Genomic DNA, 26,022 nt, shown 5'->3' with positions numbered 1-26,022 from the left:
GATGCAATGCATAAAACTCATGTCAGCTATGGAGGACGGAGCAGACAGAGAGGCTTTGGCAGATGAATGGACTATTCTTCACCAGAGGTGGGGGGGGAGCAGAAGAAAGAGGTGACAACCAAGATCTCTGCCAACAAGTGCTGGGCCTGCAAAAGGAGCTCTGCAAATGCAAAGGTGGCTTGGCTTAGAGCCGCACTTGCATAAAAGTTAGTTGAGAATTATTGCTGCTTACCCTACTCAGCATAACAGGTACTGCCCAAGCAGCACGTTTCAGGAAACATTTCCCACCTTTTTTTTTTTTTTTTTTGCTTAAGCCAGAAGATGAAAACTACACCAGTTTGGGAGAGACTCTTCAGTTGAATGAAGCCAAGAAAGCTCAAAAAAGAGAAATTATGCATTACTTGACGTCCAGTCAGCACTGCTACAAGGTAAATTTTGTAACCTGTTGTTTCCTATCTAAGATTCATAACTAAGACCTCTAATTACTGATTTTGATCTCTTTCATAACTTCTCCCTATCAGCTATTGGGGTGTGCCTGGCTGGAGGAAGCAGAGACCAACCCACCAGGAAGCCTATCCAAGGAGCTCTCCAGACCCACAGTCTCCACAGGCTTCAGGTCCCATCAGAAACTGCCTTTTATATTGCAACCCAAGCGGTTTTTCCTCCCTTTGGCTTGTCTTTTTAAAAGTACTATCATTCTCTAAAAGACATTGAACCTAGTGATAAAAAACCATGGCCAACACCATTTACTGCTATTGCAGCTGCTCTGCCAGGTCACGTTTTTCCAGAGTTTCTCAAAAATTTGCCCTAACAGCTGATGTGCTGCTACATGAAATGGGTCAGGTGGGTTCTCCATGGCACAAGAAAACTTCTGGAGTTGTATTATATAAATAAAATAAAATAAAAAGGAAAGCTGCTAGCTTCCAAGCAAAACAGCAAGGCCATGCCAGCTCCTGCACTTGCAGTAATGTGTCTCTTCTGTTGATGGTTTTTTGGTGGGAAATTCATGTTCAGACATTTCTTTTCCAACTTCAGTAATAAAAGCCTTCAGGAATAAAGGCCGCAAAGACTCTCCCTTCTTTGGTGTGCAAGTTAACCTGTTGCTGGTGCCAGCAGGGGAAGATAGATGAACACCATGGAGCGGCTGGTAGCAAACAGGCCACGCAGGGAGGAGAAACAGTTAAAACCAGGCAGGACCTGTTTGTATTCAGCATGGAATAAAAAAAGTACTGAAGCATTTGGGTGTTGTGCAGGTGCAGTATGCTACACAGCTGCTTGAAATACAGTCAATTTTAGCAGCATCAGAACAGAAGAAAATTATTATGGAAATAAAGCCCAGATGAAATGAAATGTTATGTGTGAATACGGGCTCTGCTGCAGCACAGCAATGCTGTCACCTCTCCTGCTGGGGTTTGGATGGTTCCTGTGGACCTTGGGGTTGCCACCACAGTTTGTTATGCTGCTACAACGGGCATCGGTGCTCTTCTCCCCGCTGCAAACACAGCTCATGCGACGCACACACGCCGGCATACGACGTGCTCACACTCATCCAGAAACACGAGGTGTGCAATGTGGATTAGGCTTCCACAATGGCTGAAGATGCTGCTCCCACCACATTCCACTGCTACAGCTCAAAACCAGGTATGAGGCGCTTAAAGATGCAACTTCCCAACTCCCACTCCCATAGGTCTGCAGTACTGTTGTTTCTTCATTTAGAGCTACTAGCCAGGAAGACCCACAACCTGGAAAACTAATATCATGATCTCAGCTATAGCCTCCATCCATCAGAGACACTTACAAAACCACCAAGGCACAGAAGTCCAACCACAACAAAGTCCAGGAGTATTTCTTCAATGCACGGGGCAACAGCACCTCCAAAGTTGAGGGCTGCAAATGGTGGTGGTATCTGATACAGCCTACAGACTGCTGGCTGTCTGTGCAATCTGAATGTTTTGCTTCACTTCGCTATTTCGATGTGCCCTCTTCCAGCAGTAATATCTGTTCATAAGCTGCTATGCAGGTGAGTAACATCTTTTTTTGTTTACAGACATTTGTCATGTTGTGAGCAACACCCATCGAGGCTCTCAGCCTTGGCCACGCACACAGCATGAGACGGGCAAGGCATCCAGCCCAGCAAAATGAAGGTGGCAGTCACTGGAGTTTTCACAATATGTGAAAAACATAATGTTTTTTTTATTAAGGCAACATCTAAAGGTGCTGCCCGGGGGGGGGGGGGGGGGGGGAGGAGGGGGAAGTCAGTTGTCTATGCAGAGAAAGGGCCCTTCAAACAGACACTTGCACCAATTAGGACTAGCTGCTAATTACCAGCCTTTGCATCAAGGAAACAGATTTCCCTGCTTGTTTAAGTGGTTGGTCCTGCACTCTGCGGCAATGCAGAGAATACCGCTACCCTCAGAGGTGCCTCCAAACAGCCTGGGAATGGTGTCTACAAACGTCCAATCTTCAAACCTACCCAGCTGGACACAGCTCTTCCAACTGTACTAAGAGCTGTGCACATTTTGGTTGCATCAAAGCAATCAGAGGTGAGGCACTGCTCAGTGTTTCCATACACAGGGAATGTCATTAGTCATTGTAATATATGATTTTTCCATCAGTTTACCTGGTTCAGTCAGGGCTGAAGATCCCTGAGTACTCCTCATTGCAGGAAAGGGAATGGTCAAACCATGGCAATGGCTCTGCAGAGGGATCTGGACAGGCTGGATCGATGGGCAGAGGTCAACTGTATGAGTTTTAATAAGGCCAAGTGCTGGGTCCTGCACTGGGGTCACAACAACCCCATGCAACGCTACAGGCTTGGGGAGGAGTGGCTGGAGAGCTGCCTGGCAGAAAAGGACCTGAGGGTGCTGGCTGACAGCCGGCTGAACATGAGCCAGCAGTGTGCCCAGGTGGCCAAGAAGGCCAACAGCGTCCTGACCTGTATCAGCAATGGCACGGCCAGCAGGAGCAGGGCAGGGATCGTGCCCCTGGACTCGGCACTGGTGAGGCCGCACCTTGAATCCTGTGTTCAGTGTTGGGCCCCTCACTACAAGAAGTGCTACTACTACTGAGGTGCTTGAGTGTGTTCAGAGAAGGGCAGCGGAGCTGGTGAGGGGGCTGGAGCACAAGTCTGATAAGGAGCAGCTGAGGGAACTGGGGTTGTTCAGTCTGGAGAAGAAGAGGCTGAGGGGAGACCTTATCGCTCTCTACAACTACCTGAAAGGGGACTGTGGTGAGGTGGGTGTTGGTCTCTTCTCCCAAGTAACCAGCGATAGGATGAGAGGAAAGGGCCTCAAGTTGCGCCAGGGGAGGTTTAGATTGGATATTAGGAAAAATTTCTTCACCGAGAGGGTGGTCAAGCATTGGAACTGGCTGCCCAGGGAGGTGGTGGAGTCGCCATCCCTGGAAGTGTTCAAAAAACGTGTGGATGTGGTGCTTCAGGACATGGTTTAGGGGACACGGTGGCGCTGGATTAATGGTTGGACTTGATGATCTTAAAGGTCCTTTCCAACCTTAATGATTCTGTGACTCTGTGAATAGCAAAGGGGTTGAACCTAAGGAGAGTGATGGTTCCCACCACCCCTCTGTCTGTCAAGAAGAGGCAGGGGACATCTCAGTACACCTGTATACACCCAAGATCCTTAGCCTTCACCAACACTGCTTGAAAGCAGTATTTCATAACAAATAGACCCCAAATCTTCTCCAGAACTAAATCACAGTCAGAATTTTTCCAGTGTCAGCTTTCTTTAAAGCAGTAAATATAAAGCCACAAGAAGGGACCTAAAACTTATAGGAGTTGTTTTCAGAGTCATCTCTTCAGAAAATCATCACTGGCACCAGCAGCTTAAGCAAACCGGGGCACAACTTCACCTTGACCTCAGCGGGGAGCACAAAACCAGTTGCCCTAAAAACACAGCTCCTCTGAGAGGGGAAAAATATCCAAAGCAAAACAAGGGCAGAGCCAGAGCCTGTGAATAATTATCAGGGGTCACTCCAGCTCTAATCCCGGATCCGACACTAATTCTCCATGTCGTGGAACAAGTCAATGAGTCTCTCTGCATTTCCACCATGGAAATCATATTTAACCTACTTCTTTCAGGATGCTCAGAGGATTAGTGTTCATAAAGCAACGTGAAGATTAAAAATGCTTTAGGTCTTGTAGTTCGAATTCAGCCTGACCACAACAAGAACACCCATAAAGCCCCAATGTACAACAGGCTCAAATACACTTCTGTATTGACAGTGCTGTGAAGGCTAAAAATGAGCGTCGCTACTACATTGCGTTGTTAGTGATATATAAAAATGCAGTAATTTAACTACTGTTGGATTGCATCCCCCAAGTGCTAACAACAGCAATGAAAAACCAAGACTCTCTAACGCGGCCTTCAAATGAATAACCGGAAGTTGCACACCATGAAGATAAAACTCAGAGCATTGCAGCATTATGACAAGACCCACCTCTGAAACGACCTCCAAAGCCAGGAATCATTCCCATTTCAGTAGGGTAACTGGAATTTGGAGCAGTATCGCTGCCAAGAGCAGTGGCAGCTTGTTTCACTTATTGGCTTTAATTTGGGTTTTTAGAATACCACGCCTGGCGTCATCGGTCAACACAAACATAAAAACACAACTTTGGGGTATTTCCCCCAGAGAAACCCAAAAAGATACTATTTAGCATCCAGTCAAACAAGAGTGTTTAAGGACATGCCTTCTGTTTGTATTATCAAACATTTGCTCTAAATGCATGTTTTATGCTGCAGCTGCTGAAGCCAGTAGCAACATAAGGACAGCTTTTCACATGCTATATATTCATCTGGGTCTTTTTTTTACATCACACCTTTCCTAAATAGCATGGATTACCCTATACAGTTTGTTTTTTTTTTTTAATTTTTTTTTCATGCAGTAGCTTATACTGATGGGGAAGAAGAATGCAATTTTTTCACCAACAACCTACACCCATATGGGCCACAACACAGCTCCAAAATACATTTTGGCCAGAACCATCAAAAGTTTCTGTAGCCCTTCCACACGCTGGTACCATCACAACTGTAAAGATAACGTTGCACCTTAACGCAACAAACTAGAGAAAGAAAACAGCAATATCCCATTTCAGCAACGCCAAAGCCTGGCATAACACCACTCAGCTGTTGCGAGTCTCCGCGGGGGATGTTTGGTCATGCACAGCCTATCCAGGCTCTTACTCAAGAAGATGCATCGGGCACGATGTACCTGTTGGGGTTCATCCTGCACAGCTTTGGAGCCAATTTGCTCACACACACCTGGGTTTTACAGGCTTGAATCTCTCCGCTGCTGGGAAAAAGCCTAGAAGTACCAGTTTGTCCCTGAACGAGAAAGGATGAGCATGCCGTATGGCGCTTAAAGAACAGGCAACGTGCAAATCAACCTTATCTTCTGCAGCGGTCACCAGCGGCACAAAGCCTTACCTTCCCTCTGTACAACACTATTTAACAGGCATATCAATCCGACGTTTCTAACGCTGAGATCAAATATCACGGTGCAATTAAGATGTCTTTGCAGAGGTCAGAGCGCTTTTATGCGATGCTCCAGCAAACCAGTTACTCCTCCTGCAAGGGCACTGGGAGTCCCACTGGTCCTGGCTCATTAAACTACTTTCTCCCCGGACTGCTTTGTGCAGCCAGCTGGAAATGCCCCTTCAGTAGCAAGGAAAATCCTGCGTGCTCAATGTTTCTGCAAAATGCTGAGCTGTCTCCAGTCTTTCCATCAATTCCTGAGGGCAGGCAGGAAGGATGACCTTCTCCCAGGATTTATACTTTGCATACCCCGTTGGAGAAGAACACAAGCTCCTCGGCCACACTAAAACGAGGTCAGCAATTCTTTTGTGCGCTGTTTCTAATGAGAGCAACACATGCACCCAGCCAATTTTATCAGCTCTCTGGCACCCCGATGCTCTTTCCTGCGCTGGGATCTCACCACAGAACATCCCTGGCTCCAACTCAAGCCTCCCACGAGCAGTCGGCCCCTGTGGAGCACTGCAGCCCTGCAGACGGAGGAGGCCTTGTGCTGCATCCTCCTAAAAAGGATCACACGGGGGCAAGAATCACGCCGGCTTTCAGCTCCCCAAGCTTGCATGATGCTACCCCAATTAGTCAAGCTCTGCAGGCACCAGGACAAGTCAGTTGTTCTTCCACCCCATGGCAGTCCCAGAAAGAACATCCTTCTTACAGACTTCATCACCTCAACCATCATCCGCCATTGATGCTTGTAAAACTCCTACACTACAATCTAATTAATTACAGTTGATATACATTAGGAAAACCCCAGAAAGAGATTTTCAGAAATCAACGGGACCATTGACTTTTGGGTGCGTTCTCTGGGTTCTCCATCCTGAGGTCTCCAGAACCTCACTGAGGATGTGGGATGGCAAGCAGTGGCTGGGAGGCAGGCAAGGGCAATCGCAAGTCTTTGTGCTCTGATGTAATTATGACTCTCATTTTCACACCTCAGAGCTCAAACAGTTCTCCTGCATCACAGCAGTAGTTATGTGTCTGATGTAGCCTATTATGACTCCTTCCAAGTCGGTGGTATTTCACAGGCACAATCGTTACTCTTGGTCAGACACTGACCTTTCTGTACCTTAAGCTCTCCCATGCCAGTGCTGTCCCATTATGAGTATTTATGATTTTTCTATAAGGGATGTCTCATTTATGATTAAAGTTGCTAGCAAATAGCACCATTCTCATTCCAAATTGCCAAAAAAAAAGAAAAAGGGGGGAAACTAAAAAAACAACAAATAAACCCACCACCTAGTTGGCCACATCCTCAGAGCATCTCTGTCGTCTCCCATAGCAGGGCAAGTAAGACTGGAATGTCTATCCTCCAGCCCTTGCAAAATGTTATCTGAAGTCTCTCCCATTTATTTTTTTTCTTTATATCACCTCTGGAGAAGTTGCCCCCAGCTGCTTTTGCAAACCCTGAGGTCTAACACCAGCACCGGCATGTTTAAAGGATAGCTCTTCCAAAGCCTTCTCTCCTTCTCCCTATCCCACTTTTACCTCTAAACGTAAGAGATCCCCCTCGGTTTCTCACCTTCCTAAATTCAAGCCTATTGAGTGTTTTTCATTCTAGAGCTTTAGTTTTGAGACTGTACCTGCTGCAAAGCCCTGCTGAGCCGCAGCACAGATCAGCCCCGCAGCTTGCTGCAAACCCCCAACCCAGCCTCATTCACCAGGAGACCTAAACCCTTCCCCGCCTTTAATGTAACGCAGCATTCAGGCTTATTTATTGTGCCAGTATGATTCCTCTTGTATCTCTGTCAGGGGTTAATCTCTCTTTTGACTCCCTCCCACCCACTCTCTCATTGTATGGTTTTAAATCCCCTTGTAGATTTGAAGTGCTCTCAAAAGACATCCCGCACCATGTCCATACCCCTCCCTGCCTCTATCGGTGCCGCAATTTCTGCTCTTTTCCAGCTCCAGCCTTGCACCCCACAGCAGAAGAGAGCGCGGTTGTGGCCATGCACAGCCCCACCAGCACCTGTATCTCAGCAAGACACAGATTATTTCCATACAACTTGTAATTTAGGAATCACACAGTAGATGCTGACCCTGGTTTGAATCGCAGACATCGGGGCTTATCTGGTATCGACAGAGCCACACATGAGACCTGAGCTGCAGATACAGAGAAGCTGAACTCATCCACCGAATCACTCTCACATTCCTCATTTTATTTCTTCTGCAAGAACTATCGACAACGCTGCGAGGAGATCCTCACGCTGGGAAGGAGGAAACTCCAGTCTAACCAACAGGTTACCAGAACACTTGCTTTCCCACCAGCGTTGCAAGGGTCAGTTAAGGTCTGCAGGGCCCTTTCATGCTCCTGGCAGAACATTAAAATGTTCGGTATTTCTGATTTAGCAGAGTTATACGTGGATCAGATCAAGATATTTTTGCCTGGCCAGGAGGAACAGCTTTGCAGACATTACGCGCCTGCGAAAGCATCAGCCTGATGGATGCACAAGTGAATAAAGAGCATGGCACTTCACCCTGTCCACACTCTTCTTAGGAGGCTTTTGCAAGTCCTTTACTACCCAAGATCTTTTTCACTGTAAGATTTGAACATTGCGCTTATTTTATTAGCTGACATGGACTGCTGACATGTCACGCCGCTTAAGAAGTCCACATATGTGATATGATGTTGCTATCACGGCGAGATCCAGACGTACTAGCTGGAAAACACACAGAATATCCAGCAAGGGGTTTACAGCGCTTTTGCCGTTTGATTTACGATTTGAGCAAAGACCACCTCGCTACTTGTCCCCCATTTTTGAAAGATGGATTGACAGCCTTTGGAGGGCCCATTCTCCTGCCCCATCACCCACAGCTACGCTATTCACACCACAGACCTCTATCACCTAGCGCTGTTCAATTTTGCATTTTATTAAGTATAATGCATGATTTATTTTTTTAAAAAGGCATTAACAAACCTTACTCGGCCTAGCAAGTCCTGGCCTGTGCCCAGAATGAACCCAACCAGCACAAAAGGAAGAGGTAGGGACCAAAGACAGAAAAGCCACACAAATATGTTCACTACTATAGCACGCTGCAGTGATTTTCCCAATAGCTTCAGCTCAGCATCTGGAGACGACACAGTGACCACAACATCAAGCCAAGCTGGCCAAGGATAGCTGGGGAGAAGAAAAATGGGGCTGCAGACACGAAGGGGAACATCTAACCTTTACCTAAATCCGTGAAAAGCTGGGAATGGGAAGTTGGTGTTGCATTGTCACCGTGCAAACTTGGGTCACCTCCATGGAGCTGGCAACAACTGACGGGACACGTTCATCAAGAGGAACGTGGGTCAGGGGGAGAAGTGAGAAACAATCCCTGCTCGTGCGTGGAAAGCTGCTGGTCTGGCTGACTTCAGCAGAAATCAAGTTTCAAGGGGAATTTTTGCTAGACTCCAGGCTTCTGCCCGGAATGATGACACACAAGGAAATTCGCGCCACCGATGGGGTTTGGGCACACAAGGGATCTTTTGTTCCTCTAAGAAAAGCAAAAAGCAATCAGCCAGGGCACCGGTGGCTGTGCTGGCTCTCTGAGGGATCCTGGATGTTCCCCCAAAGCTTTTACTGCCCTTTCAGGAGCACAAATGCCTTCTGCAGCACCCAAAGGAGTAAAAGGCACCAATCTCGCCAGGTAGTGTCAGGATGACAGAGAGCAAGACCAGAGGAGGAGGTGGTTGCGTTGCCCTGCAGACAGCATGTGTCCCAAAGCACGAACCACTTCAAACCCCACAGCCTCAGCTCTCAGCAATCACTAAATGATGAATCCTTCCACCACCCCAACACTCGACTCCACCGCCTCTGGTAGCAGCACTTGGAGCAAATTAGCTCCATGCTGTGTATTTTGCCTAAAACAATATTGTTTCAATGAACCAAGTGTGCTAAGTCTCACACTGGGTGTGCAGGGAGTTTCTAAAGAGCTGGTCACCGGAAAAATTAGCGGCTGTCACATATGAATTTTAATCACTTGCCTTTTTCTAAGCTGTTTTACATGCAAGTGCTGCAAAGCAACTCTTTGCAAAGCATCCTCTTTGGGAAAAGCTTTAATTTAAAGGCGAGTTTTAACCCACGCCCAAATGGTAGTAGGTGTTCAGATGCCTTGTGAACGGTTTTGTCCCCCAAAAAGGGATCAAATGTTGTTACACACCCTCTGCAGCCCTTTGTCCAGCCCACCTACAGCTTTCTCCTGTCCACCTCCCCTTATTTTTTTCTTTTTTTCTTTTAAATTGGCATTTCCTCTTGACAGGACAAGACCAGACACAGGATTCACAGCCACCTGTGAAGATGCCTCCAGTCCCATCTCATGGACACTACCAGCTCCAGGCAGGCAAGAAAGCACAGGACAACTTTACGAACACTTGTACACCAGCAAATGTCTTAAGTTCTGCCCTGGCACCCTGCCTCTACATGGCAATGGTATCCTAGAAGCCTAGAGAATGAAAAAAATCTAATTGCCTCCAACTTTTCTCATTTAACAGGGAATCTTACATTTTGTGCCCTTTTTCCTTGCAACCACTCAGCCCCAGTCAGTCACCTCCACTGCATCTTCCCAGTGTGCTCTGGGGCACTAATAAAGCTAAAATATATATATTAAAACATATATAAATTACGCATTTTATATATTTTATATAACATATATAAAAATCTAGTTTTATATATATATTTGTGGGTGTATATACATAAAAAAACCCTTGCCTTCTGCACTGAGGAAGAGCTATTCAAGGTGACTTCATGGTTCCCAATTATGCCCTTGCTGTGTTTGTCCTATAAAAACATGACACACCTTGCAGCCTTCTTTATCCAGGTCTTCATGAAAAGGACGAAAAGTTTGCCCTCAGAGGACCGCTGCAACTTGAAAGCCTGCAGCAAGGGAGAAGCTGGCACCACTGGCCCGCTCACACACTCGCTCCAAGTTTGCACTGTTTGCCTGTGGCCCCAAAAAAGTCGCAAGCACCATTTCAGCAACTCTTTTTTTTTTTGGAGGGCTTATTACCCCAGCACAGTGTGTGATCTCGAGGAAGCAGTTAACAGAGTCAGCTAATGAAATTCCACTCTGCCACACAAACTGCATGAATATTATCTCACGGACATATATAAAAGCATGAAAATGAAGAAGCTGTTCATTGCAAACCTCGGAGATGACACACCACCAAACACTGGACAAGCTCATGCAGCAACAACTTTTCGATGGCTCCAGCAAGTTATATGCTCAGCACCTTTCGTCTTAGTGATGTTGCAAATAACATCAGCTGTTTCCAAGCAATCTTTCACAGAGAAAGCTTGTTCTACCTGTTTGATTTTCTTACTCACATTGAGGACACTCTTGTTGAAAGAAAACCAGAGAAATTCAAATAAAATGCACGAGACATAGTGCAATTGTTTAAAAGCTAAGCCACTGCAAAACAAGCAATGCTTTTGCACCCGTTTAGGTTTAACATGCCCACAGATCTCCATCCTGATGGCTGAGCTGCCCAAGTACCCGTGTCCCACCATGCTCACGTGCATCCCAATTGCCTAAAGCAGAGCTGCAGATACAAGGCACCCCACAGAGTCAGTAATTCTGTTTAAAAAAAAAAAAAAAAAAAGAAAAAAGGCAAAAAGAAGCCCTGTCCAAGGCACTACATCCAGCACTCATGAGACATGCCATCCACATGCCCTGCTCAAGCATCTCCACCACTCTCTCCACAGCACTGCAGAGGGAAAAGCCCGGATCAAACTGCAAAGAACACAACGTCCACTCAAAAGCTTTCAGGTTTAAAATACACTTTAAGGCACGTTTCAAATAACCAGGCAGGTTCCTATAACCCACTTTACAATCTCTTTTCAGCCCCATTTGAACCCCTCCTTTGTACCCAAGCCTGCAATTACCATAATACCAGCCTGAGACAGAGAGCACCAGAGCAGCGCTGAACAGCGAGTGCCTTGTTTAAGAGCTTTGAGGGCGGTTATTCCATGTCCCTTGCAAACAGAGCACTCCCTACCATCCACAGCTAGCAGTTACAAGTTAGATGGGTGGCTGTCAAAAGTAGATTTACTCTGGCAAGGAGGAGAGCAGAGTCTTGAGCATCTCTGGCTGGAGCTGTCGGTTAGCCCACTGGCTGCAAAAACAGAGAGATGTGGGAAAGTGCCAAGTCTTTCCCAGCACAGACTTCAGCAGAAAAGCAAGCAGTTGCCTTATATTTTAGATGTATGCCCATAAAAATCCATGAGTCCTGTCCACATCAGTCAGCAAACCCTGACGTCTTCTACAAAGAACCACGCAGCTTGCTGCTCAGCCTGGATTTGTGTAACAAGGACACAGTCCTAAGCCTTCCTCTTTCTATAAACAGCTCCCCAAATTTCTAAATTCTTCCCAAACCAGTTTTGCCCAAAGCACTAGCACTTGCAGGAGGTCTGCGCTGCAGGTTGGAGTCAGTGTGGGTACAACCCATCTGACCTCTGCCCATGGCAGTGCTCCTCTAGATGCATTTCGGGATTGAACTCTGGCTCATCTTTGATTAAAACCACACCCTAACTCGCCACTTACAGCCAAGCCACGGCAGAAAACAGGCTGAAACCCTTGGTAAATGGTTCAGTGCTTACTCTTGCTATTAAAAGACAGGGCTGTATAAAAATTACAGCTAATCCACAAGCAAATCTAAACACACTAAGCACATCTAAACTCTGCAAGTCCAGACAACTATAATAAAATGATCCCCGGTGCAACAACTTTCAGCTTCCTCTCCTCTCTTTTAGATCATAGCTTATCTAGTGAGAACAAAATCCTGCATCTGTCCTCAGCAACATAACAAACACAGAAATAAAAGTCACAGCACGTTCATCTGGTGAAGACAGTGCTTTGAAGGACCCAAAAGTATCTCCAAATATCGGCCAGTCACATCCTAACTCAAAATCAATGTCTCCATAAAGACAACCAACATTAGCTTCTGGGTTTAGTCTGATTATCTTACCAAATCATCTGAAATGCAGTTTCTTCTACGCTATTAAACATGACATTTGCAGAGTGGTTTGAATTTCTTCCAGGAAACTCATCCAAGCAGCAAGCGGAGAAGGATCCCCATATGAATCACGATTGCACCCAACCCACGAGTCTCTGGGGACACAGAGATCCCCATTAGCCCAGCCTGCCCAGCAGTCTCGGCAGCCGACAATGGGGTCAAGCCAGTAAGCAGAATTAATTAGAAATGCCTGACCTCAAAGAGCTTTCAGCGTGAAGCAGTTCTGCACTGTGCAAGGCAGGCTGCCACAGGAACCAAGCCTTGCATCTCGTAGAAGAAGGACAGAGCTACAGCATCCACGGCTGAAGACAGCCATCATGCTGGGGAGATGCCATACCAACTCAGGGTTGTAAAAGCGCCACAGAAGACCCCGTATTCTCAGCAGAGATGAAAATCTGGAAGTTTGACTCTCTTTTCCACAACTTCACTTTAACTGCATATTTGTAATATTTAATTGGGTATTTGTCCGCGTTCGATCCGACCCCCTCAACTGAGCGCTCACTCACCTGGCCATCTGCTTATAGGCTTCTTCTGCCACCGCAAAGATGTGAGGATCCATATCCCCCATGTTTTGGCCACTGTATGCGTAGATGACATCTTGTTCGTAGATTGGCAGCTGCTCATATGGATTGATGGCAACAAGTACAATACCTTTGAACAGATTAATAGACAGATATGTTACAAACCAAGCTTCAGACTTTTCAGGACTTACGTTAGTGGTTTCAATCAATTTTTTTAAATATGATGCGTGGAGGGGAAAAGAAAAAAGGATGAGAAGGGACTAGGGAAGGATTCCTAATTCTTATCTCAGCATCTCCTTCAAAATGCTATGCTTTGATAGCAAAGCTATAAGCTCCAGTACAGCTACAGAGTAGGCACAGGAAACTGGTTAGAAGAGCAAATGTATAATAATCTTCATTGTGTGAAGCCAGACTTTGCAGGAGGAGTGAGAAGAAGAGCTAAACAGTGCTTGAGCCATCACTTCAGAAAAGCAATTCCTATGCAATCAAAACTCTGCTAGACCCAAACAAATATCCCAGATTTCCCCGTCTTAAGTTCTGAGTAAAAGCTCATAACAAAGAATGTACTCAAATCAAAATGAAATGCGTAAGTCACAGGTAAGGAATGCCAGAGCCTGCATTAAAGCTTTAATGTCTCTTTCCTCTCCAGCTCTAGGAACGTCGTGCCTGCCTGGAGGAGGCAGTGAGCCCAGGAATTAATGAGAGGCAAAGCCATGCATGGTGCTACCTGCGCGCTCGAGGGAGCTGGTCCGCACCCTGCAAAACTGAGGCGCTCACAAGTTCCACCTCCAAAGTACCTTCAGGTTTTACAAGTTTAAATTGTTATTGTAAGGAGCTCCGGAGAGCACATGGCTGGTTGGGAGTGGGTGCTGCCCTCCCAGCCCAGCCAAATCAGGGCTCAGGCACACTCAAATTACAGCAAAGCACAGGAACTCTCAGCCTGCAGCAAACACCAGCATGGCTTAACCTGCAACGAAAGGTGAAGGTCAGCTAAGTGACTTTACCTGCCTCCGTGGGACATCAACCCGACAGCTCCACCTCACCATGCCCTGCTCCTATCTGTTTGCATCTTGGCTCTTTTAAAGTCACACATCTCTTTCCTTTCGTCACCCCGAAAACACGCCTGCAGCCACGACGCACACCGAGCTGAAGAGCAGTAGTAGCCTCAGCGCCTGCTGCCAGATAAGCACTTTCCTTCTCAACTACTTTATAGCCAGAGCACAAGGTACGCTGCACCTTGCACAGTGCTTTGTAGCTAGACCTGCATTTGCTAAGCCCAAATGGCTAAGCCTGAACCTATGCACCTTCATTAACGCGATGCTGTGCTCAGAATTATCATAAACCTTCGCAAGAAGCTGCACTAATGAAACCTCACTGATTTTGGATGAAAGCAAGCTTGCAGCTGACTGGGAGCACACATGCAGCAGCAAAAGGCTGCAAGTTATGCCTGTAGTCTAACATTCCTTTAAATTTGTAATGATGTGTAAAGTCACCACTATTACCTGCTAAGACAACGTATTTCAAGGGTGTTACTCTAAAGAGTCTCCTCCTGCCAAGCATTTCCTCAGCAAAAGTTGCAGCACTTAATCATAGCTGTACCTACCAGCCGTTAACCCTGCCACACAAACAGTCCCACGCATTTCGCCGAAATCTTGCAACTCACCGCTCAGAAAATCGTTAGTCTGCATCACTGCTAGCAAGGTCATCTGGAGTGCCAGCAAGAGGGTTCAACATCCAATATTCTCCAAGGTAACTGAGTAAAAATGGCTGAACTGCCTTCTTCCTCTGTTTTGAGGTTGCAGTTTGTTGCTGTCCATTCAGGAAACTGCTGTCTTGAATGGTTTTGGCAGACCACCCTTCCCAGGAATGATAAACCCAAGTTCACACCTACTCTCTTTTTGCTTTGAATTTAAGAGTTCAGCAACTCCCAAAGTCATCAAGAAAAGAAAGGCAACAGCAGTGCAGCAAGGTGTTTTTGCAGCCTTTCAGGAGGAAAACCCACTATGGACATTTCTCAGTTGGATTGCATCTTTCTGGGACACTACTGTTCTCCAGCAGTTTGCTACGTCCTACTTTTTTCCCCCCATAGACTGCCAAGCTCATGCAAAGTTGGCCTCAAACTCATCTGGCAAGACATTTCCAGCAAGAGTTACATACATGGACCAGGAGCTCAGGAAGTTCACAGTACACCAACCCTCAAAAACCACCTCTGGTTTTGCAACCTAAAGCTTGTTGTCACACACTCGTGTCTCCCACCCACCCTAAATTCACAGCCCTCTGACCTTCCTCATGTCATAGTCTCTGGCTTGTGGTCTCAGGATACTTGTAGGTGGACATGCTCTAACACACTGCTTTCCAGGAGCTGAATGGGCAGCCTGGACACTCACCACAGTATGTGTAGATGTGGTTGGACTCAAGGAACCTGACTTTGAGGTTGTGGAGGACTGCGGGCTCGTGCAGGTAGCTCAGAGCCGTCAGGTCATTCTCTCCCACCAGGATATCTGGATTGCGCAGGAAAGGCAGGTCATCTCCTTGGAGGTCAATAGGATATTCGTAGAGCTGAAGAGACACACATGAGGAACATGAGAGCAGAAAACACAACAGCTCCTTTAATGCTTATAACTTATACAAGCATAACTCCATGTTGATACCATAAAATACTTACACATCCTGCTCTAAATGAGATGAAAACCCCTTATATGCTAAATGTTATAGAGACCGTGATGACACGCTACCAGGTGACATCATCCCCTTGGTAAATGGCTTTGAGCTGGCCCACAGATGGCCCTGGTGGAAACTGATGGTCCACAAGCACCAACCCAAGCATAACCGAGTTATTTTCAGACCAGCCTTGGGGCAAATAGCCTTTAGCCAGCTCTAAGCAGGTTACTAACAGGTACCATACAGAAAACCACAGCTTCATCTGATCTAAGCATCTTCATGCTCTTTGAAAAGCAGCCTCATTTCAAACTAGACCATATTCTTCCCACCAGAGTGATTTCTCAACTCGTTTTTAATTCAAGTTACTTTCATACTCAAAATCTTACACACCTTCAGGCAGAAAAGGACATGGAGAAACACGGAGTCCCTGCTGCTTCGATATCTGAAGAGTCAGGTTATGCCGTTGAAGCATACGGCTGCCCATATGCTAACTATTTTTGACTCATCCCCAATGAACAACAGAGCCACCAACTAAAGAAAAAGTGTAATTTTTCCCTTTACAGCAGAGGAAGAAAGAAATTGCCTGTGATGTTGCTTCCCAAAGGGTGTCTCGGGAAGGGGTCCCGATGCTCAGCTCCCAGCAGAAGGGAAGAATCCCCGTTTGCAAGCAAAAGGACACCACCACCATTGCACTGGCACTGGATCACTGCCTGTGCAAAGAGCACAGGAATAGGTGACCCAAGAGCACAAGGACAGGTTCACACAGCACATCTGACAACCTCAGGCTTGTTTTATACTCCAATTCCACATTGCCATGCCAATTTTCAAGAGTTTGCACTTAGTCTCACATCTTAATGGCAAACACACCAGGGATCCCTTGTGATATTTAAAAATCAGCTCTTCATTCAGGAGTACTCTTGCATACAGAGCACAGCCAGAAACCACAAAATCCACGAACATTCACTTAAAGCACAGGGACAAATGAGAATCACTGAACAGTTGGGTAATGCATGTTGGCTGTCAGGAACAAAAGGTTTTCAACAGCTTCAAAACCCCCAAAGAATTGTATGCGTAGTATCTCCATCGGTGCACACATGCACTGTTTCCCTTCACTAAAGCTTTTCAGCCCAACGTGACTTGGGTCCAGGCAGGGTTTCACATGGAAGATCATCAAACAGGGGTCCCTGGGAGCACCCGCAGTTAGCACAACCACAAAATGAGATGTTCCTGTGTTTCACTGTAACAGTGACATGCTTATTAAGCTACCATCTACACCACCTAGTAATCCTTTAATCTCCTTGTACTGTAATGTTGCTGATTCTAAACTCAGCTGTACAAAAAGGCTAGACCTTGCAGGACTTCTTAGCCCCTGCGGTTTCCAGGGAAATATCCAGATTAAAGAGAAAAAAAGAAAATCTTACTCCCTCTCCCCCCAAGTACTAAACCTGCTGAAGATCTCAACCAGAAAAGAAGACATCAGCACTCAGCAATATGTGTAAATGTCCTTTGGCAGTCCAAGCACCACAAGTGGTAGGAAGGAGCTGCTGTGGATGAGATGGGCACCCACCTGCACCCAAGCACCCATCTCTGCTGGGCACCCCAAAAAGGGCACCCATTAGTGCTGCTCATGAAAGCTGCCCCTGAGTTGAAGTCTGTAGTGCTTTTCACATCTGTCACTAGTTTCTTGCAAAGGCTTGAGAGCATTGTTGCTTGGTTTCTCCAAGGTTTCTATCTTCTTGCCTTAGGAGCAAGAGAAAAACAACGTAAAAAACCTGCATCGAGGGTCATCCCTATGGCATCAGATGCCACTGGGAAGCAGGGAGAAGCCACTGTGTGGAATGACTGGAACGGTAGAAACATGCCCGTTGTGAGCATCATGCGTGCATCATGAGCACAAAGCATCACAGAATCACAGAATGGTTTGGGCTGGAAGGGACCTTAAAGATCATCTAGTTCCAACCCCCTGTGCCACAGGCAGGGACATCTTCAACTAGGTCAGGTTGCTCAAAGCCCCGTCCAACCTGGCCTTGAACACTTCCAGGGACGGGGCATCTGCAACTTCTCTGGGCAACCTGTTCCAGTGCCTCACCACGCGCATAGTCACGACCATCATGTCATTAGAGAAAAAGGTATGCTCAAATGATGACCGATATGACTTAGAACAGGGACTGATAGACACAGGACGGCAAATACAGGAGGTCCAACCACAGGCCTACTGGGCAGGGAGCTCACCAAGAAGCAAATGGCAGTGACTCATGGTCCTACAAGAACATGCTTGATGCTTCCAAGGGACAGCGAGGTGGCATCTGTGCATCTCCTCATTCAGATTTATCACCACAGAGGGGAAAAAAGCATCTCCGAGAAGACCATCATCCATTCTTTACCCTCCTCAGAAAGCTGCCCTATGCTAGAAGAGCAAATTGGGGAGGACAGCAACCGCAGCCAGGGCTGACCCAGGAAGAGCCAACAGCACCATGCACTGAGCGCAGATTTCAACGTGAATGACTTTCTTTGCAAACCTGGCACATTCACATACTGCAAACAGCCCATGCTTGCTGCTCCGAAAGAAGAATTGTTTTGATGAACAGCCTAATCAGGCATCTCTCATTCCCGTTCTCCATCTTCCCATTAAGTAATAGGGTGAAAATATTCCCAGCAGTATGGAAATGGTCGGCTGGCAGGGGACATTAATTACTCACCCTCCTCAGAGCATTTTCAATTTGGAGAAAGTGGCCTCTATTAACCCTTTTAACTACATGGCAGTTCATCCTCCAGACAATTAAGGAAATCCCATCTGCTCAGTGAAGAAAGCTCATTTAGCGGGAATTCTTCATGAAAAATATATTTATTTTTCCTGCTACACCAGGCACCACATGTGGGAAATGCACCTCGTGGTGGGCAGGTAGCATGGCTGCTCCCTTCCCATAAACCACCCAAATTCTGCAGTCCATATAAACATCACCGTCGACTTCATCTGCAGTGTCCCGCTGCCACCCGACATCCCACCCCATGAGGTTTTTGTGCAGGACAGAGAGCAGCTGCTGCTCCCCAGCCTCCATCCTGCTTTGGGAATGATTTATCGCCGGCTGCACACGTGCCATGAGCCTGGGCTGTTCGTGCATTTGAAAGCAGCGCTTGCTAAAACACATCTACATTTAAATGGGTTTCTCGTTTTTGTCTTTTAGAGATGTTTTTTATTTTTTTAAGAGATGAGGGTGAAAAAAAAAGGAGTTCACATAAGATTATACTTAACAAGAAAAACTAAGGCACGGAGAAAGCTGTTGCACAGCAGTCACTCCTGCGCTCTCTGTGACTTTTCCATCGGTAGCCAAGTTTGAGTATATGCTACCAGCCACACTCTTTCCAATTTGTTGAGCAGCAAAAAGCATAAACTGATATTTCTAACATATTGCTGCTATTAAAAAAAAAAAATATTCTGATATCACAGACTATTACAATTTTGCCAGGGGATGAAAAAGAGATGAGAGAGGTCAAGGGCTTTTCTTGCAACCTACTTTAACACAAGTATCTGGGGAGGGAGCGGGCAGGGAAAAGCTGGAAGTGTCAAGGCAAGAAAACACATTTTAAAATACTTTCTAAAAAATATGAGATGGCTCAGGCTTCTTCACACATTAAGTTGAAGCTTTGATTTACTGAAAAGAATAATGACATTCAAAAGCTTACAGTTTCATCTTCAAGTTTCAGATGGAGGCTTTTATCTCCCTCTTTGTAATCCTTGATAATTTCTGCCGATCTCCAAACTTCATCAGGGTCAGGAATCCAAACCCTAGTGTACTGGAGAAAGGGGGAAAAATAAAGAAAAAGCTTAAACACACAGAAACCTCAGGAAATTAAATCATAAATAATTTAATTCACCGTGGATACAGTCCCACACTCATTGTAAAGTCAGTGCAGCTAAACCATTTATTTCAGTCCAAAAAAAAAAAATTCTTATTTTAGGTTTTGGGGTAAATTATAGACCAGAAGTCTGATTTTCAATCAGACTTTCAATCAGGCTTCTCCTGGATGAGGTGTACACTGGCTTGTTACCAATCTAACAAAGCAGGTTAGAGATTCAAGGTAAATGTGAAATTTAATTTCCCTGGGAAAAAAAAAACAAAACACACAAAACAACCTTCTAGAAGCTTTTATGAAAGAATGCAATTCCCCCCAGCAGGCTGTACACCCAGGCGTATTTCTTTTGCACAAAACAGTGACAGGTTGCTTCCCACAGAGCAAGCCCTCACCCAAACCCAGCACCATGGAGTTAAGCAGGCAATAGGAGACACCAAGGCCAACTTTGGTTGGAGGCAAACCTGCAAACAGGCTTCAAGGCTCCAGAAAAATGCTTAGATGCAACATTGAACCTTTTTAGCATCTCCAAAGTTCGGGCCACCCTTATGCCTCCAAGAGGAAATCCCAAAGGTGGACTCGTACAGCCCAGCCAAAGTGCCCATGAAGGGACAAACCCAAGAGCGAGCAGAGCCGCCCACACCCATCAAGATTATGGCGTTACTCGGAGCCACACCACCTCCTGCTAGAGAAATTTAATGTGCTTTTACGATGCAGAGATAAATACTCTCCCCAGGCTGTGTAAAAGCACTCCTTCACGCCGAGCAAGTGACTGTTGCTGTGCCGAGACCTCCAGTACCTGCTCTCAGGAGTTGGGACACAGGCACTGCAGACCCAGCAGTGATGCTGCAACCTCCACGCATGGGCTTCCCTCAGCACCTACATCCACCTTTCTTTCTGCCAGCACAGGTACCAGTTCCCCTGCTCATGGGGCTGTCGGGTCACAGTCCTGAGAACAAGGAACCCAAAATTGCTCCGTCCTTGCAAGGAGTCACCTTGATTCAGGCTTTTTTTGCTGGACAGGGTCCCATAAAGCCATCCTGATACTGGACTTAGCCAGCCAACACAGAGTTTACAGGAACCCTTTAGTGATGACTTACTTATTGGCATTTGAGGGGGCATGTAACCCCCCAACTCCTCCTGTTGATTGAAGTGAGATCTACATACACTTATTCTTACACAAAACACAAGGTGTTGGGGGGAAACCACAGCAAATCCAAGTGACACCAGCACCGTGCGTCCAGCAAAGATGGCTTTGTCCCTTATCTTAAAACCAAACCCCCAGCACGCAACGGCCAAGTAACGCTCGAAGCGACCCAAGAGTTAAAGCAGCAGCAGCAGCCATCTAACAGCCTGCTCTGCGGCTGAAAAGCAATAGATTTTTATATGTATCGTATGTAATTATTTTTAGAGTTGCTCAATAGCTAGAACAGCGGGAACCCTTGGATGTTAATGGAGCTAAACAAATCTACTGCCAGAACAGCAGTTTTATCAGGGAGGGGAAAAAAATAAAATAAATAGACTTTTCTCAGCACAACATCTCTAGCACCCCACAAGCCTTCGGTGCTTTCCCTGCCATGAGGTTCAGGACCCCCAGCCCAACCTCCCCCATCCTCTCCAGCAAGCAGCATGGCAAGAGATGCAACATCCCTGCAGCACCGGTCAGGAGCCCCAGCTTTAGTTGGACTATGAACAAGGAGTAGGTGCAGCTGGCGATGCATCACTCAGCTCTCCTCGCCCCAGTTTCTGTAGGCTCCGACACTATGGGAAGGGCTTTGCGGACCGTTGCTGCAGCTCTCGCCCCTGCTGCGAACCGCCTTTGCCTGCCTTTTCATCCCCACCACCGCGGTTTCGTCCGGTGCCAGCTCTCCCCTGGCAGAATAGAGATCAAACACACTCTAGAAATGCCCAAAATAGCTGGGGATCAGGATGTACCTGGCTCAAGGCAGCCTCAAAAACAAGATGTTGCTGGTCCTGGCTGCAAATCCTCCACCTGCGCACAGGGCCGGGCTGAGCCATGGACCTGCCTGGACAGATGGATGGAAAGAGGGGGCACGTTGACCCCAAAGCAACCCAAAAATCATGGTGATGCTTGTGCACGCTTTGGTGGATGAAATTTGGGTCCACCTCCAGCAGCAGTAAGAGGTCACGTCGGCCCCTCTCGGCCATTCATCGCCAACCATGGCCAGGAGCCATCCAACACGCAGGTGAGATGCTGCTACCTCCACTGCTACCTCTACTACTGGTAGAGGGCAGCAGCTCTCAGCATCCATTGCCTGGGGATGGACTTACAACCTGATGGTGGAAGACTTCACGTCCCGTCAGCTGCCCTGACTGCAAAACCACAGAATTTTAACATTGAAACTCATTTTCCAAGACTCTGTGTATACACTCACGTGCAAGGGATCATGCAGTACAGAAGGCAGTACGACATAGGTGTTTGCAAGGTCTCAGGAGCCCTGCGGGTAACTCGTTCCCCATCTGGGAGATGCCAAATGCAATTGCTGCTGCAGCACAAGCACTGCCCGCCCTTCCCATCCGGCTAAACAGCCACGGGCTGTTAGAATTGTGAATGCATTTCCCCAAGCATCTATAATGCTGTCCTCTCGTGCGTGCATGCACACACACACACATCCAAAAAGGGCACCACCTTTTTTTTGTTGTTGTGCATTTGCACCATCCTCCCCTCCTTGCCGTGCTCCAGCAGAGACGCAAGCGCTCAACCCTCCAGGCAGGGCAGGCTGCGACACAAACCCGCACCCAACCCTTCTCTTTCACCCATAAATCCCAAGTACGTCAAACCGTACAGCGCTGAAATAAAAGCGCTTTGTCATTCTTAGATCTTTACAAAGCGAGCTTTAATTAAAACCCGTCGAGGCTTGGAGGCAGCCGGCGGTGGGGGCACGCTGGAGAACCATGCTCACATCGTCTGCCTTCCCTGCCTCCAGCTTCTGCAACCCGCTCCCTCCGAAGCGGCTCCACACGCCATACGTTTGCCGATTAAATTCATATAGATGAGAGCCACCAGCTCCCCAAAACCGTGCTCCCAGGCAGGTACACACCCGGGCAGGAGGAGAGCATCTCTGTCAACCTCTACTTGAATAACCTCACCTCTGGCATAATTGCTCCACTTTATACACCACGTCCTGGCTTCATCAGCTTTAACAACCTCTTGATCTTCTGGAGGAGCTTGTTATGAAGGGAGAGGGCAGGCGGGTCTACCTCAAAGCAGCGGGACTGGAGGATTAGCCTGACTTCAGGCTCGGGAGACACAACCCTGGGCAAATCACTTAACCTCCCAACACTCCAGCGTTGCCACCCGGGAGGGCAGGAAGAAAAGCATTTCTTTAATCCTCAAGGACATCTTTGAACATGGTGTTAGCATTAATCAGAAATAGCTCCACACACTCAGCTTCTCAAGAGGAACATAAAATTTTTTTAAATCTGTTTTGGGGGTTTTTTTTGTGTTGCTTTTGTTTGTGGGTTTTTTTTTTTTAAACCAGATTCCCAATAAACCAAAGCAATCCAGCACTTTCACAGCCTCTTGCATTATTCCACCCAGATTAAGCAGAAGCTTAATAAATTCAATTCCCACCTCCTGATTTGATTTCGATTTTAATAGGCTGCAGATGCAGATTAAAACCAACATTAAATGAGAAGAGGCAGGTTTTGTTTTGCTGTTTGGAAGCCCTCAGTGCCAGCCAAAGGCACTCCCAGCAAACTCTGGGCGATGTGCTCAGTGGATGCTCCATCACAGCGGGAAGAGACGCTGGTCTGCACGGGAGTTACACCTCTATGTGGACAGAGTATAATCTTCCATTAAATTAAAAAAAAAAGCTTAAAATGCTTTAAAATGAGCTATCTCAGTTTAGTCTGGGCTGTTTGGTGTTTGCAACAGTCTTCACGGCAAGCTGGAAGTCAGCAAATCCATCTTTACTATTATTGGCTTTTAATCCCCTGAGTTATTTCAGGAATGGCAATACTCACAGTTGACCCCCGGGAGTTTTCACTGCTCCTGGGTCAAGGACACTTTTCCAGGGACATCCTTCCAACAGGACTGCAGCCAGAGGGAGAGCACGGCAGAAAACCCACAATACTGGCAATACAATAGCACCAACCGCCTAGCAATTAGGAATTCGGTAACGAAGATTAAGATATAGCCTCTCACGACCAAGGTTCTTCCATGCAGGTTAAGAAGAACTTATGAAAGGACTTCAGTAGAAGCCAGAGACAGTGATGTACACCTTAGTTGCCAGCTGGGGTTAAACCATGACAGTCATCTAAGAACAGGGTGGAGATTGGAACAAATATCTGTATATTTTTCTTTACAAAGCAATCACATTTCTATGTTTCCCTCTTTGCAGTGGGCCTATTGCCAACCTCATTCTATATTGTTCCAAGAAATAACGTGATCCAGTATTACTGGATGCTCTTGAAGAGGACAAAAACACCTATGAAAGAGGAAACAGCATGAGCTTCAGTCCCGGCTTCCCCAAGAATATTTACATTTATATATACAGCATGTGACTGGTTAACCAGCGTACTTTGAAACAGTCCAATAACTACCCTGCAGCTCTCACAAGCCATCTATTATGAAAATTAAAGTTTTCACAAACTTTGCTTTTCTCACATAAAAAGAGCAAAATACAAACTCTACCTTAAAGTAAAAGTGGTCAGCACAATTCAGGGTTTGGGTGTCATTTTTCTTTTCCCTTTTTTTTTTTTAAACCACTACTAAAGATAACTCCACGGCGATAATTTAAAGAGGCTTTTGCAGCAAAAAAACACAGGACTCTCCTTGCAGCCACTGTGCATGGATGCAAGCAGCATCCCCTTCCAGCTCCACACTAAAGCAAACGAACTTCTCTTCATTAACTTACACCGGGCGTGCAGTCCTGGGCTCGCTGCTGTATTTTTGCCCATCCACTGGCATTACGCCTACCACAGCAGGATCCCACGTCCCCATGATTAACAGGTGGTTATTTATGGTTATTTATAAATAATTTATTTAGCTGTGCTAAACGTGCTTGTGCAAAGCGCCGCACATGTTGGTGTTGGGAAGGGCCGCTCGATGGGTGCCGTCGGCAGGATGGCATGGAAAGGCACCGGCTCCAAGGGCTCTCCTGAGCTTCTGCAGCCTTAAAAAAAAAACAACACTCTTCTGCCCCACTTGGCAGTGACTCAGGAGAAAAATCTGCTTCGCCTGTGACACAGCAAGGCGCAGGCGAGGCACTTCGGCAGCCGGGCAAAAACCTCGCTGTTAAGGGACTTGCGGATCATTAACTTCGCTGTTATTATTATTTACAATATTGAACATCAGGGCAGACGGCAAACAGTAATCCTCCCTTTCCCATCCTCTGAACGAGGTTTTCATCCCAGGAGCGATTCCTCCCCTGCCTGACAGCCAAGCAAAGCCCGTATCTAGGTCAGAGCTCCCCAAGCCCCGCTGTGACTCCGGGACCCACTGAGCCCTGCGTCTCACCCCAGGCTGGCTTCTCCTTTTGTGGCCGGGTACTGCTGGCTGGCAAACCCTCACGACGCTCAGGAGGGGATGGCAGGGGGTTTCACCGCTTGGTACAGAGCAGGCAGGGATGCTCCAGTGCCGCACACCCCTCCACTGCCTGATTTCTGAAGCACCAGTACCCGATGCTGGGACACCGTGCAAGAGCCCAGCTTCCCCAGGCTGGCCAGAGAGCATCCACCCGCGGCAAGGACCTCTAACAGGAAAAGACCCACTTCTCATCACAAAAACTTCTTCATCACCATAAACACCCAAAAAGGCTGCAAGGAGAGGTCGTGACTGGCAAATCAACATTTCAACACACAGCAACAGACACACATGACCCCAATATCATGCTCAAAGGGTAGGTCAAAAAAATAATACTGTGTTTTACTTGTTAAAAAACACAAAAAAAGGTCATTTCGAGCTACAGAAGGCAAACACTAACTTGCTGAGAGTGTTAAATGCAAAGAGGAAGACAGTGGCACACTGCAGAAGCATCTCTAGTAACTCATCATGAGAACGAGTGATTTGGGCATTTCCCAGGGCTGATAAAAATGCACAAACTCGAACAGCCAGGCCACGGCAGATGAGCATAACCTACGCCGTGCCTCAGAATCCTCATATTCGTCAGCACAGGGAAAGCACACCAATGCACACCCAGATTGTGCCCCCATCGTGGCAGGGCTCCCAAAATTTGGGGAGCATCTCTGTTCATCACAAAGTGCTGCAGGAGTCGCTGGATTTGAGCTAGCAAAGCACGTGCTTTGCTGATGCCTCCTAGGTACGGGGATGTTCTCCTCTCCCCTGAAGAGCTGTCATGCTGATGGATGGCTTCACGTCTCCCACCAGCACTAAATCTGCTCTATTTCTCTTTGCTGAATTTTATTGCCCTGCCCAAATTAACTCAAGATGGTGATTTGCATAAAGAGTCACAGCAGCTGAGCAGTA

At 46.8% G+C, this 26,022-nt stretch overlaps 1 protein-coding gene across 1 annotated transcript in view; it reads right to left on the bottom strand.

Annotated features, from left to right (window-relative positions):
• LOC309415844 (unconventional myosin-Vb-like) overlaps window positions 1-26,022 on the bottom strand; it is a gene marked incomplete at its 3' end in the record, with an annotated part of 151,388 nt that overhangs the window by 101,152 nt on the left and 24,214 nt on the right. The window contains exons 2-4 of the mRNA XM_082013501.1: window positions 19,404-19,514; window positions 15,446-15,617; window positions 13,044-13,188 (exon numbers count right to left, since the gene is read on the bottom strand). Coding sequence (XP_081869627.1) covers window positions 13,044-13,188; window positions 15,446-15,617; window positions 19,404-19,514 — 428 coding nt within the window. The remainder of the gene's footprint in view (window positions 1-13,043; window positions 13,189-15,445; window positions 15,618-19,403; window positions 19,515-26,022) is intronic.

The sequence above is a fragment of the Phaethon aethereus genome (genome assembly GCF_964289735.1).
Source record: "Phaethon aethereus genome assembly, chromosome: Z".
NCBI classification, from domain to species: domain Eukaryota; kingdom Metazoa; phylum Chordata; class Aves; order Phaethontiformes; family Phaethontidae; genus Phaethon; species Phaethon aethereus.
This window is presented reverse-complemented; position numbering and strand designations above follow the sequence as displayed.